General features: G+C 29.8%; 1 protein-coding gene across 1 annotated transcript in view; it reads left to right on the forward strand.

The window, feature by feature from the left end:
• Positions 1-15,728, forward strand: part of LOC100215875 (mediator of RNA polymerase II transcription subunit 25) — a 39,223-nt gene that overhangs the window by 7,700 nt on the left and 15,795 nt on the right. Inside the window, exons 3-7 of the mRNA XM_065807445.1 lie at positions 239-360; positions 622-685; positions 6,480-6,511; positions 7,308-7,428; positions 7,497-7,562. Of these exons, the coding sequence (XP_065663517.1) occupies positions 239-360; positions 622-685; positions 6,480-6,511; positions 7,308-7,428; positions 7,497-7,562 (405 nt within the window). The remainder of the gene's footprint in view (positions 1-238; positions 361-621; positions 686-6,479; positions 6,512-7,307; positions 7,429-7,496; positions 7,563-15,728) is intronic.

A 15,728-nucleotide genomic window follows, 5' to 3' on the forward strand; every position in this document is an offset into this window, starting at 1 on the left:
CCATTGAAAAATTGATTTTGACAAAAAATCGATTTTTCAATGGTGGGGTGAACTCTTTTCAAAAGATATGCAAATAGTTCATTTCGTGCTTTTTAGGTAAAAGTTCATCAAACTACAGTACAGGAGCATGAGGTTGAAAAAAAGTCATAACCCTAGTATATATAGATATTTATTTATGTATATGTATTCATCATTTTATTATTAAACATATTATTTTTGATTTCTCATTTTAATTTAGAGACAAGTATCTCAGTACAGTTTACTTACACTCCAGAACCAATTTAGACAAGATGTAACTATGAGTCCAGGAAAAATTACTCAAAATGCATCAGAATTTCTTTTGAAAATCAAAAACCTAAGGTTTTGTTTATAAAGTTTTAAAGTTTATGTAAATAAATCTTATTTTAATTTTTATATTTTTTCTTTGTAAGTAAGCAAAAGAAAAATTAAATTTTAAATTAGCAAATTTTTATTTATTTTTGTACAAGTTAATTGATTTATTTAAAGTTTAAATAAAATTTATCAGGTGTATCTTTCAAATATATTTTTATCAAATGTATTTTAAAAATTTATATCTAATAAAGTTAATATTTACAGAACTTAAATTATTTGTTCAATTAGGTTTGCTAATGGTGGCATGGCTAGTGGTTGTTTCTTAAGTGAGGCTTTAGCAACAGCCTTGCAGGTAAATTAGTTTTTTTTACCTGTATACATGAAGAGCTCCCACGCAAAACCACACAAATCCATATTTAAAAATTTTAACATACCTTGATATTTTTAATTCCTTGATTTATGTTGGCTAATGTTACTATATATGCTATTTTACTAACATAGCATACATCAACAAGGGTCATGATTCACAGAACATAGATAATTTCCTTAGATAAACTTTGTTATAATTTATTTATGGAGTAATAAAATTTGGATTAGTCTGCGTTTGCGCCAAAATAGGAAATCGTCTGGTTTTGCAGCATTTTCTCAACATTATCAATAACAATGCTAGTATTACAAAATGCACTATTGTTTACTGCATTTTTTACTATTGATATTACCATGTCTATAACTTTATTTCACTGCAATTTACTCTTGACCATAATAACTGTTTATCATTATTGCATAAAGTCCACATCCCTAGTAAGTGACCAGGGTTGATATTTGACTAGGTTTGGGGCCAGGTTTGATAAAATATAGCCAGGGCCAGGTTTGTGACTAGGGCTGCATGAACGTTTATACATCCTAAAGTATATATTTTTTATTCAAAAATCATGTTATATTTTGTATATATATGCATATATAAACATCATTATGATCAACATGATCATCATAATCATAAGTATCATCATCAACAGCATAAAAGGGACTAAAGCATGATGATCATGATCATGATCATCATTATTATCATCATCATCATCATCATCAGGCTTTGGCTTTTCTCTTTTATGGATTTCTCTTATATAAACAATCTAGAGCATTTTTTTTATCTTAACTCATTCATACAATATGTAAGGCGCTCTCTTCAAGTTTTCTTACTTCTACCACTACTCTTTTCTACTGGAGCTGCTACCTCTCTACATGCTGATACCTAAATTACTTTAATCTTTTCTAACAAATGTTGTTTGGTACAATGTTTTTTCTAATCTGTCTAAGATTATGCTTTCTTTTCTTGCCTTGCTAGAGTCACACCACACATTTATCTGATCATCTTCTCTTTTGGCAAATACTACACCATATAAATACTAAAGTTTGTATAACAATGAAAGGATATTGTATGCCAGCATCTAAATAAATAGCAAACATATATGTTTATATCTATAATAGGTATGTATAAAGTATATCTTGGAAACTTTTATTCCTTCTGGAATAAAAGTTTGAAAATTTTATTCCTTCTCTTTAATTTTTAGTCAAGACTCATTCTACTCCACATTTTTCACGATCTTGAGCAGTTGTTTTATTAAACTTTAATCATTTTTTACATCTTTTTTACAAGAACATTTCTCTTAAAAACAAATGTCCTTTTATTATTCCAAGAAGCTAATGTAAAAAGATCCTGTCTGGTGTTAAGCTCTGTTATTCTCAGTTTACTTAATCTTGTATTTTATCTCAGATGTTAGGTTCTAGAGAGTTTTATTTAGACTTCAACAGTGTCATTAACTAAAGTAAGTCTAACATTTAATTTGTAAATCATGGGTCTGATCTTTTTACTTTTGCCAGAATAAAGCAGAGTTATTTGCAAAGAAATCTTAATCTAATTTGACTCTCGAATATAATGGCCATACTCTTCCTGACAGTTAAACAGATTAACCCATTGTTAAACATTAAAATCACTCTGATTTCCAATGCTAAAGTTAGTTCTCAGTTAAACTCTTCTACAGTTTGTGCTCCAGAATAGATTTCCATCATAGTTTTAAAAAAGTGTTCTTCAGATCTCTCTTCAATTTTTGCTAAACTTTTAAAAAGTGCTAAATAAGTGGTTCAAATTTTTCAAAATTCTAGAAAACATTTTGATCTCTCCAACTAATTTACGATTATTCTTCACTCTGTTATTAGTTTCTTTATAAAAAGGTTTTGAGGTCATTAAATTATTTCTTTCTTATTGCATTATTAAAGTTATTCTCGAAGGCCTTCCTTCTTTTTTGTTTCAAGTAACTTTAAGGGTACCACAAGGTTCTATCTTTGCTCCTGTATTGTTTCTTATCTCCAATAACGATCTTCATGAAATCTAAAGTGGCTCTATTTGCTGACAACTCAACTTTATACTCTTGTCTTGAAAAAAAAATTTACTTTTTAATTGCTTAGAACAAGTAGCTGATTTTAAATTTGATCTCTCTTCTGTAACAGCCTAAAGCTTGCAGTTGCTTATGGTTTCAAATTCTGGACTTAAAATCCACAATTTTTGTTAAACAACAAGACTCATTTACACAACAAAATTTATTTACTGCAAAAAAATATTGCAATATTGTTGGCATTCCTATATTAACGAATAACAACGAATAACAAACTTGAGCCACTTTCCCATTGTTGTAAGTTTGCATTTCTTTCTTTTTTCTACAAATACAATCATGGTCAATACTCAAACGAGCTATTATCTTTATAATAATAAACTAAAGCTAATTCTATGGCTTTTTATTAAACAAGTTGCATTCTTTTACTGTATCTGTCCCTTCATGCTATAAAAACATTTATTAATCCAGTTTTTTTACTTGAACATCAAAAAAACCTCATAACTTTTATCCATCTTTATGTTTTCCTTTTTTAAACAACTTACAACTTTTTAGGTCTTTAGTTATACGTTTCCAAGTATTTTTACTTATTCTCTATTTTAAAGTAACTCATAACTTATTAGTGGCTGCTTGCAATCTTGTTGGAAGTAAATTAGAGTTTAAAAATATTTAAATGTATGCGAGTGTTTAATAAATAGTAAATGTAAGCATAAAATTATAATATATTAAGTAATTTTTTTCTAACCCTGGCTATCAATCCCTGCTAAATCTTATAACTTTGCCGAGTCTGGGGCTGGGTTTGCAAAAAGCCTCATTTTTAGCGGGGCCAGGGTCCTGATTACCTACTACTCATTACTGTATTAAATTTTTGCTAAGCACATGCCATGTCAACTTGGATGCATTAGTTACAGTTATTTCCAGGATTATCTGTATCAATAATAGATTGATTATCTTGTAGAAAGCTAACTTTGGAATACTTTCCCAGCTTTTACCAAGCGCCACTTTATAAAAGGTTTTTAATGTTCACCTTTTGAATGAAATTCTTCACCTTTGAATGAAATGCTTTTGTTTTCAACAATGACTGATGCTTGTTTGTACTTGTATTATATTCTTTTTCTCCACATACAGTAATAACACACTTTCTTTTTGACTCATACAAATGAACAAGTATTCTCTTTAATTCTTACATTCCAACAAGCGGTTGCGGTTGCAAATGAAATTCCAACAAGCGGTTGCGGTTGCAACTGCTTTCATGCGATACTTATTCTTTACCATAAACACTTCATCAGTATACATCTTGAATATCTCATGATATAAACTATTCAGGTGTAGTATTATTTGACTTGCTTGCTGTGTCTTGTAATATTCTTCCAGATAGGCGATCACACAGTAAAAAAGGATGACCTTGTACTGGAAATATAAAAAACACATCTTTAATCTAGCTTCCATCACTAACAGTTATTTAATGCAGCCAATGCTAAACCATGCCTAAAAGAATGTTGTTTTGTTCTGCCCTACACAACCATCGCTGAATAATTCGACACATGACACTTGCCTAGAACTGCTAAAATTAACAAAAACCTTACTAAGAAAGTGGTTTACTGCACTTCCTATTTTAAATGCACAAAAAAAATCAGTTAGAATGCGTCAACTTTTTAATAATACAATTCATAAATATTTACAATAATAAAACAGATAAAAAAATAATTTATCGGTTTTTCCTCTGAAACTGGATTTTCAGAATATTTCTGTTCAAAAAATTCAAAACAAGAAGGGATTATACAACCAAAAACATTTAGAGCATTTTTTCAAGTATTCAAGCAGAACTTGAAATAAATGATATAATTGGAATCTTTATTGTTTACTGTTTGTAATAATGATTTAACAAAAACAAAAAAAAAAAGGAATTACAAAACAAACCTATATGCTAATGATAAGAAAATAATTGAAACAATAGGCAGAAACAAAAAAATCATTCTACAGTTTAGCATTGATATTTTAATGGAAACATAAGTAACAGTTTAATATTTTAATGGAAGCAAAAGTAACAGTTTAATATTTTAATGGAAACAAAAGTAACAGTTCCAAAAATAAACAGTATATATAACTAAAGATTCAAACATTCAATGAGTTCAAGTAGAAACTGGATAGAAAGGTGTTTATATTTTGAACAACTCTTTACTGAGGTATTATTTCTTCGAAACTTGTCTAGTTAAAAAAAAACTAGAATTAAATAATGGAATAATAAATGATCACTTATCATTGTTAAAATAAACTTAATTCAAAAAATTCTGTTTAAATTGAACATATACAGTTATTAGCTTCTTCATTAGTTTTTTTTTAGCTAAAACTTTATCTTTAAAAAGATATAAAATCTTTCTCAATCTTTTTGTGCCACTTAACATTGAGAATATTTATATATTTATTATAAAATCATCAACTGAAATTATAAATTGATGTTAAAATCTTTTTTTAGAGCTTTTTATTTTTTTAAACTTGAATATGGCGTAAGTTAATAAATATTCTCCTAATTGTGCAAACAAGTTATAATAAATTTATTGCAAACAAAGTTCAAAACATACAATAAGTAATATAAATATACCAGCACACACTTATTGTAGGGAAGCGTGGGGCACCATGAAACAATGTAATTGTGGGGGCATCTTAAGAGTTGTGACAACTACTTTCATATGGTGAAACGGTTACTACTAGAGCTGTCTTTACAAAAAAAATTATATCATTTGTTATCATAAGGTCTTTGAGAGGTCGAATTTTGTGTTTTTTTGATGGCAAAGTAATAGTTTTTAAAGTTGCTAAGTTTCAAGGTATGTTATTTGATGTGTATATTGGTAAGTAATGTTATTTAGTCAATTGCAATCTATAAGTTCTTATATTTGTATATATATATTTAAACTTCATTAAACAAAACTATTGAAAAAATAAGTTGATAATAAAAGTCAAGCTATTGTTTTCTATTAGCAAGTACTTGATACAGCATATGGAAGGGGGAGGGGGTCTTAAAACTATAGAATAGTACTCAATTGAGTTAAAAACAACTTTAAAAATCATTTCTTATAGTATTTACAGTCAATTTTGTAAGAGATTTGTATAAATATAATACAAGCAGATCCAATTTCGATACAAAGACATTATTTGTTGTGGTTTAAGAATGACATTTAAAACAATATATTATCTTGATTTCTGAATTATGATTTGGATTATTTGATGCATTATTTTGGTTATAATTATTAATTTGTTTGTCTTTCAAATGAAAATCTGCTTTTTCTCTAAGTTTTATATTCTTTTTTTTAATGATACTCATAGTTTGTATTAAGGTGCTTTTTGAGTGGGGTACCTTGACACAAATTTCTAATTTTACTTTAAATAGTCTCAAAAGTTTAACCTGTTTTATTTTGGTAATTAATAAATTTAATTTTGTAGGTATAAACCAGTCCAACAAAGTAAATTTTGTTTACAAAAAAAAAATTGTTAAGAAACAAAAACCAAAAGTGTTCATGGTGGTCCCCCTCTCCCCTACTTTTCAGCTAAATTTATTCCAGTTTGTAAACAAAGATTTAAACAAAGGTTTATGAAAAACTTACTTCTAACAATGGGGTTAAAATAACTGGAGAAAGGCCACAAAAAAAAAGAAGCAGTTTTGGTTTGAGAGTTGCGGTTTAAGAGTTGTTATGTTGCTTTATATTTTTCAATTAAAAAATTATATAAATATTAGTTATGCTTATAAATTTTTTTTAATAGGTACTTGAAAATATGGCAGCATTACGAAATAGGTATTTCTTTTTTATTTAAGCAGGTATTTTGGCCTTTTTTTTAGGTGTTTTTTTTTAACCTAATTAGGAAATTTTTTTTATAGTTGAACAGGTATTTGGTTATAGGTTATCAGTTTAAATTTAACTTTTTTTTCCCAATTTGTTTTTCAAGAAAATTTTTAAATCGGATTCACTAAACACAGTTTATGCTAATTTAAAGGAAAGAAGCATTTTGTTGTTTAAAAGAATAAGTCAAGTTAAGAGTAACTTGACATGTTCTTTTAAACAACAATTTAAAAGAAGTTACTTAAAGTTACTTAAGTTAGTTAAGGCTAATGCTTTTCAAAAGAAGAAAAACCCAATTGTAAAAAATAATTTAAATCTTCCATAGTTGTTTAAATAAAAAAATTGTCATTATAGAAACCTGTTTAAACCCATGGCATTTATAAAAAAAAAGATTTAGATTTTATATTTGGTCTTAATGGTCAATTTCAATCCAATTTTAAGTTAATGACTTGAACTAAATTTGATTAGTTAAACTATCTTTGAGCAAAATTTAGAAAATTAAATTTTTATTCTAAAATAATCTGTTGCATTGTACCTCTTTTTTGTAAACTTTCTCTTAAAATATCCTTTTTAATGTTTCTTTTAATATAATTTTTTTTCTACTCTTGCTTTTTTAAAAGGAATAAAAAGATGTTGTTCATTTTCAATCTATTCTTTTGTCTTTTTATTTTATTTTTTATAACAAAATGTATTTAAAAATGTTTTTAATAAAATGTAGCAAAGTATTTTTAAATTGTTTTTAAATTTGTAGCCAGCATGTTGTGAAGCATGTTGTAATCATTACCAACACTCCTCCTTACCTCAATCCTGTTGTACGGAATTGCCCCTATGCAGGATTTTCTTTTGATGAACTGCTTGGAGTTTTTGTTAGCGTAAGTATCATAAAAATAATGGTTAATTGTTAACTATAAATGATTTCAACATATTTTTTTTTAAATAGAAATCAATATGCATATCTGCATTTTGTGCAAGACACATTCTCCCTTACAAAGAGATTTTTCGAAAGGTAATATGAAAACACAGTAGTTGTTAATAAAATAGATTTTATCTATTAAAATTACAATTTTAATATGTGTATGTGTGTGCATGTGTGTGTGTGTGTGTGTGTGTGTGTGTGTGTGTGTGTGTGTGTGTGTGTGTGTGTGTGTGTGTGTGTGTGTGTGTATATATATATATACACACACACTTGCTTGGTCATCTTTAACTCCTAACTGGTTGTCAGAAAGTTTTTCCGCATTTAGTTGACACAAAAAAAAATTAAAATGCAAGACTAGAATTTTTTATATTTTCAATTGATAGACTGCCTGCCCCAACCAAACCTCAGTCGATGTAGCAACACTCCGTTGTGAGTCAGGCTATTTGTCAGTCAATGTAGCAGCACTCCGTTGCGAGTCAGGCTATAAGATAGTCAATGTAGCAACACTCCGCGCAGGATTTACAGTTAAAAAAATAAAAATAAAAACAATGTTTATATTATGAAAACATTCAGAATGTTTTTAAAAACATTCTGGTCAATTAAATTTGCGTTTTTGCGGTTTTTTAAAAAAACGATTAATTTGTAATTAAACTAATGGTTTTAACTTTCTGACAACACGGAAATGTTGAACAAAAATCAAAAGTAATTAAAAGTGGCGTATTTGTTGTCAAAAGAATCATATTTTACCTTAACATACTCCCAAATGCAACAATTTATAGAAATATATATATATATTAAATATATCAGTTCAATTATATAAATCATTATATAAATCGGAATTATTTTATTATATAAAATATTATATAAATCGGAATTAGGGTCGGCATTCGGCAATGCCGACTTAACTGCCGACCTAAAAGTGTTTGAGGTCAACAAAAAATTGCCGACCTTGTTTCGATGTTTTATGGTAAGACCTTTGTATCAAATTTTTTTTGCCGACCTGATGCCAACCTATAAAAGGTTGAGGTCGGCAAGTTATTGCCGACCTTAATTTTCTTAATTCCGAGGGTTGTATATATATATATATATATATATATATATATATATATATATATATATATATATATATATATATATATATATATATATATATATATATACACACACACTGTCCTCCAAAACATTAGCAACCAAATAAAATAAATAAAATTTTCTACTTTGATTACATATTACAGTAATTTTGTTTTTTTAATTACACAAATAAAAAAAATGGGTAATGTTACATATAAGAAAAAAGATTTTAACATAATAAGACAACTTGAAAAAAAATAATCGTGAACTTTTGTTTGTATTGGTATTTTAACGCAAAAACGTGGTCCTCCAAAACATTAGCAACTTTTTTAAAACTACCCTAAAAAATGTTAATATCAATAGTTAATGGCATATCCTTTACTATTTAGGATCAAGGAACATCTCCTCGGCTCTATGAGTTTATTAATTTTTTCTTGTGTAATCTCATTCCACGTGGTTTCAATAGCTTTATATAGCTCATCGGAGTTTTTGAAGTTCCTTTGTGTTTTATGGAGAGTTCAACTTGGTACCATAAATTTTCAATGGGGTTGAGATCAGGTGATTGAGCTGGCCATTTTATTACTTTAATTTGATTTGTTTCAAACCATTCTTTAACGAGTTTAGAGGTGTGTTTGGGGTCGTTGTCTTGTTAAAATGTCCATAAAAGAGGCATATTATTATCAGTATGAGGAACCACTTTTTCCTTGAGAATATCACGATAAACATACTGATCCATAATGCCATTTATTCGGTAAATAGGTCCAACTCCACTAAAACCAAAAAAACAACCCCAATCCATTGCACTTTTTCCACCACCATGCTTGATTGTTTCTCTTGTGTTTTTAGGATCTAAGCGTTTACCTTTAGGTCTAAGCACCTTTAAATTTCCATCAGGACCTTTCAAATTGTACTTTGATTCATCGCTCTAGAGTACTCTATTCCAATCATTTATATTCCAGCCTCTATGAGAATTTGCAAACTTAATTCTAGCATTTCTATTCTTCTGAAAAATGAAAGGTTTTTTTGCTGCTCTAAAGCTCAAAAGTCCTGAAAGTTGTAACCGTCAACAAACTGTATTTTGAGACACACTAAGTTTCAGTTTTTTAATAGTATCATTAGCGCTGTCAAAAGGATTTTTTTAAGTGTCAAGTTTTATGTTTTGAGTGGTCTTCCGCCCTTATGTTCTGTTTCTAAAGAACTACCGGCACATATTTTACCTTCTCTGTATTGAGTTTGTGCTGCATGCCAAATTCTACTAACAGTTAGTCTGGAAACTCGAAACGCAGTAGCAACTTCATTGATTGCACCGTGTTTTAGCTTATTCTCCTTCATCTGCTGTAATAATTTTTCTAATATACCTTGACGTTGTTCTTTGGTTAATTGTTTATATTTGAAATCCCTTCTTTCTAAGTTTAACAAATTTCCTTCAGAATTTTCCATACTCGTCTTGCAGCGGTATTAATTTTATTTGTCTCAAGAAACACTGATGTTTGAGTGTTAAGTTTTTAATTAAGAATGATATTGCTTACGTCAAATATTTCAGGTTATAGTCATGAGTATTTACTATGACAATGTAATGACAGTTGCCAATTTACTTTTATAATCACGATAATCTATGATTTTTGTTGAAATGTATACCATATTTCCGGATGGAGGGAGTAATATATATTATGGTAACTAATTTACTTTTGACAATCTTGTCAAAAGTAAATTATATATATATTTTTTTTTGTTTAATGATTTTGTATAATAATGTACAATAAATTCTCTTGTTCGTTTAACAATGATCAATATAATGATAACAAATGATTTATATAATAGAACTGAAATATTTAGTAAATATTAAAAAGAAAAAAATATGGCTGTTGTTGGTACTCAGAGTTTCGTGCCTGGCGGCAATTATATATATTATTTGAAATCAAGAAATTAAAAAAACCTTAAAAATACTAATTAAGCAATGCAATGGAATCGGACTTCAAAAAATCGATAATATGATGCCTTAAGTCTAATTTAACTCTGTTAAATTAGACTTAAGGCATCATATTATCGATTGTCTCAAATTGGCAAAGAAGGAATTTATTTCTATGTCAACATTTTGACAATTTTTTTAATAATAATTTCAGTTTTTTTAATTAGTGGCAAGCAGCCACTAATTAAAGTTGGAAGTTACTGAAAGAGAAAAGATGAAGATTGTAGAGCAAGATAACGATTAACGGACGACTTAAAAGATTGCAAATTATATGAATCAGGAAAGCAAGATGAAGGAAGGGAATTCCAAAGAACTGATGTTCGAGGAAAAAAACTAGACGAATAAGCGTTTTTTGAAGCACTTAGGAACAGTCACAGAAAAAGGATGACACTTAATTGAATGACGAGTAACACAAGAATGAATTTTAGTAGATGGCACAAGAGACCCTAGCTCATTAGAGCAGTCCCCATTATAGTATTTGTAGAAAAGAGAAAGAGAAGCAACATTACGACAATGTAATAATGGTTGGAGGTTGGCTGCAAGAGCAGGTCCAACTATGTTTACAATGCATTTTTGCACCTTGTCTAAAAAAAAAAAGGGCATCATTAGAAGATCCGCCCCAGATATGGCAACAGTATTCCATACAAGGCCGGATTTGAGATTTATAGAGATAGAGAATAGAATCCGAAGTAAGAAAGTGACAAGCTCGATAAAGAGATGCAACCTTAGCAGATGCTAATTTTGCAACTGATTTGATATATGGTTTCCAAGAAAGATTGGAAGTAAAAGTTAATCCTAGAAGATAAAGAGTAGGTGACTCATCGAGTACATCACCGTTCATAAATATAGGAAGATCTAAATTATTGCGATAATGATTGGCTGAAAAAAATTGAGTTTTATCTGAATTAAAGTTCACCAGCCACTGTGAGCCCCATGCTGTAGCAGAAGTGAGATCCTTTTCAAGCTCAAATGCCCCCTCCAAGCAATCAGAGGGTGTTGGTTTCTTATCACGACAAGAATAAATGGTAGTATCATCAGCAAACAATGCCACCTTAGATGTGAGAATATCTGGAAGATCGTTAATGTAAATTAAAAAGAGTATAGGGCCAAGGATAGAACCTTGAGGAACCCCTGAAGTTACAGAATAAGAAGAAGAGTGTTGTCCATCGAGGACAACTTTTATGCTACGATTGGAAAGGAAGGATTCAATGATCTTAAAGATGTTGCCGGATACACCATAAGAAGAAAGCTTATGGAGAAGACCAGCATGCCAAACTTTATCAAAAGCTTTTTAAATGTCAAGAGCAATGGCCTTAACCTCTCCACCTTCATCTAATACACGATAAAACCTGTCAGTTATTACTGTTAGCAAATCAGCTGTAGAACGAAGATCAAAATCTATATTGATGATCAAAAAGTAAGTTATTAGATTCAAGATGAGAAATTAAGTGTTTATTAATTGAAGATTCAAAAACCTTGCTTATGATAGGAAGAAGACTTATGGGACAGTAGTTAGACGAATCAGATCGCTCTCTAGAATTTTTGAACATAAGGATAACAGATGTCGCTTTCCAGCAGGCTGGAAAACAAGACTCTGGTAAGCACTTGTTGAATAGTTTTGAGAGTATAGATGACAGCTCCGGAGAACACTTCTGCAAGACAATAACAGGTATGTTGTCCGGGCCACAAGCTGTAGAAGAGTCAAGAACTGTAGAGGCAAGAAATCACTTTAAATACAGATGCTGGAGTGATATGAATGTCAAGCAATGGATCAACCTGTTTGTTGGCTATATCAGGTAGAACGCAACTCGTGGAATCAAGAGATGATATTGATAAAAAGTTTTTAGCAAACAATTCGGCTTTGTCTTTAGGTGAGGTGACAAAGTCTGAACCATACAAAAGAGGTGGAATTATAGATTTGCCCTTATTATTGATATTATTAAAGATTCTCCAGAAGTCATGAGAGCCTAACTTTTTAGATGACATCTGAGATTTCATGACCTGAGAATAGCGGGTTTTGGCGTTAGACAAAACCTTTTTGCAATTGTTTCTAACAGTAATTAACAGACGTCTGTTTTCTGGAGAATTGTTTTGCTGATAAATGTGGAAGTAACGGTTTCGATTGGCAATCGCTGCAGCACAGTGTGAGGAAAACCATGGAGGAGAGTGAGACTTGACCTGGAATTGTCGAGAGGGAATAAAAGATTCCATGTCAGCCTGAATCCAGGAAGTTATGTAAGAAGCACATTTGTCGACAGGAAGACGAAAGATTTCTACCCAAGGGCCATCACGAAGAAAATCATTGAAAGAATCCCAGTCAGCTTTACTGTAGTTGTAAGAGGTTCGATAATAGGGGGATTCAGGTGATGAAGAAGAATGAGATATTAGTTTTAGAGAGATCAAACTGTGATCAGAAGAACCTAAGGGTGAATGTGGAGAAACTGAGCACTAACTAAGATCAGAAACAAGACATAAGTCGAGTAGAGAAGGTAGATGATTCGGGTTGTCAGGAAAGCGAGATGGAAAGTTGACTATTTGAGTTAGGGATTAAGAAAGGCAAAAGTTGAGGACTTTAATGCCTGCAGAGTCACTGACACTAGAGCCAAGCCATTCAGAGTAGTGAGCATTAAAGTCACCGACAACAACTATATTAGCTGATGGACAAAGAGAGAGGGCTTGGTCAATATGATCAGAAATAATGTCAAAAAGAGTGCAGTCTTGAGATGAAGGAGAGCGATATAGAATAAAGAGAAAGGCAATAAAGTGAAGTGGTGCTAAACGAAAGCACATGAAAGCACATGAATTTTTCATGAAGGCATAACTTGCACAATTTTGTTGTCAGGTTATACGTCTCACATCGCCTATATATTTTCCAAATAACCACTGGATTTTTATTATCTTTTAAATTCTAAAATTCTTTTGACAGTTCTGTGTTGGTTTTATATTTAGAAATCTTAAATGATTTTAAATGGTTTGCATATATCTGTTTAAAGGATGTTTCACATATACCAATGTATGATTTTTTTATTGAAGAGTTATCTGAAGTGATAGTTGCTTGGTATACAATATTTTTGGTCAAGCAGTTATTGAGTAAAAGGCAATTGTTTTTATTAAGGCAGTTGCAGTTATTTTTATTGATGGTTGGATTTTTGTTTAGGATGCACTTATTGTGTAAATTTATTACTGGTTTCATGTGTGGCATGCAACTGTAGCTGATTTTTACTGTGTTATTATTAAAAACTTTATGTATTATGTGGTTAATTGGAAGTTTGGTAATCAAGTTTAAAAAGCATTTTTATATATTTGTGGTGAATTTTATACTAAAAGGAGGGTTGTACCAGATTTTTTTGCGTGTATTGTTTTTCTTCTGTTGTTGTTTTAGGTTAGGTTGGTAGAAGAGAGTGTGTTTATAACCAGAGTATCGCAGTACTTCAATATAAATAGACACAGATTTCTTAAACACTTCTTTGTAATTATAATTTCCAGACAATCTCATTTCAACATTGCGAGATAGTTGTTTTAGTATTCTAGGAGGGTGGTTAGATTAAGTATGTGTGTTGTTTAAAGTATTATCAGGTTTGCAGTACGGTTGGTATGACTGGTTGCGGAGATTATGAGTTATGTCAAAGAAGTTCACAATTTTGAGGTTGCACTGTACAGATATTCTAAGATTGATACATTTGAGTGTGTGAGATGCTTTTTAATTTTCTCCATTTTAATTTTCTCCATTAATGCCAATTTTGTTGCGTGATCTTTTAAAAATTGTCTACCTTCTTTGAATTAATTTAATTGAGAGAATTAATTAAATTTATTGTTTTTTAAAAAACAATGAAAACACAAATTTAAAGAAAGTTTTTATTTTATTTTTTTTTAAATAAAAACATTCTTAACATTTTTATTTTTATTTCTGCTACATTAACTTATAGCCTGCTGCTACAAGGGAGTGTTGCTACATCAGCTACATCTACATCTTATTGCCAATATTGTAAATGTATGCATAAATTTATACTATATATAATATTATAAATTTTTTCCTAGCTTTAGCTATTAACCCCTGCTAAATCTTATGAGTCTACCAGGACTGGGGTCTTGTTTGCAAAAAAGTCCTATTTCTAGCTGGGGCTGAGACCCTGGTCACTTACTATAGCAAATACCACCATAGATTCATATCACATACTACCACTAGCAAACAACACCACAGATTTATATCACATAAGCCCTCAGAATTAGGGTCGACATTCGGCAATGCCAACCTTAAAGTGTTTTAGGTTGGCAAAAAAATTTTCCTACCTCGTTTCTTTGTTTTATATTAAGACCTTTTTATTAATTTTTTTTTGCCGTCCTGATGCTGACATATAAAAGATTGAAGTCGATAAGTTATTGCCGACCTCATTTTTCCTAATAGAGAGGGTTGTCACATACTACCAATAAGTTATTTTATTAGCTTTTCCATAATATTATGTTTAAAAGTTTAAAAAAAAGTTGTTTACCATCTACCATCTACCATCTACTTCCTCATCTTTCACCCTAAGGTTAAAAACTTCATCTTACCTTCCACCCAAAGGTTAAAAACTTTCTCACCTTCCATTCTAAGGTTAAAACTTCATCTCACCTTCCACCCTGAGATTAAAAACTTTATCTTACCTTCTACCCTAAGGTTAAAAATGTATTACATATCTAACATGTCAGCTAATAAAATGAGAAAAGCGGAGTTGTGTAAATATTTTCAGAATAGAGTTGTTAAACTAGAAGGTTTTGTTTAGATTTAAAAAAAATTAATTTTTTTTAAATCTGAACAAAACATTTAAAATCATCAATGTCCATTTCATTAGTACTTATTTCAAAATATAGCATTTCACAATTTGAATTTCAAAATAAAGTTTTTTTGCAACATATGAAATTAGCACTTTTGATGCCTTTCCCTAAACAACATTTTGTTTAGGGAAAACAATTTAAAAAAACTAAATAAGTCCATTAAGAAAATTTGTTCACTAAATGGATAGAAATGGGTTGTAAAAATTAAACATCTTATTTATCAAAATGTTTGTAATTAAATGTTGAAATAAATTCTTTTGCAACAGTAACTTATGGAAAAAAAACCCGAATAAAACAGGTCAATATAGATGTATTTAATTATGTTTTATGAACCAAAAATGTTTAATTAACAATATAACTAAGATTAATTGATATTCGTAAATGTCAAATGCATACACAAA

This window comes from Hydra vulgaris, chromosome 10, assembly GCF_038396675.1.
Source record: "Hydra vulgaris chromosome 10, alternate assembly HydraT2T_AEP".
NCBI lineage: Eukaryota > Metazoa > Cnidaria > Hydrozoa > Anthoathecata > Hydridae > Hydra > Hydra vulgaris.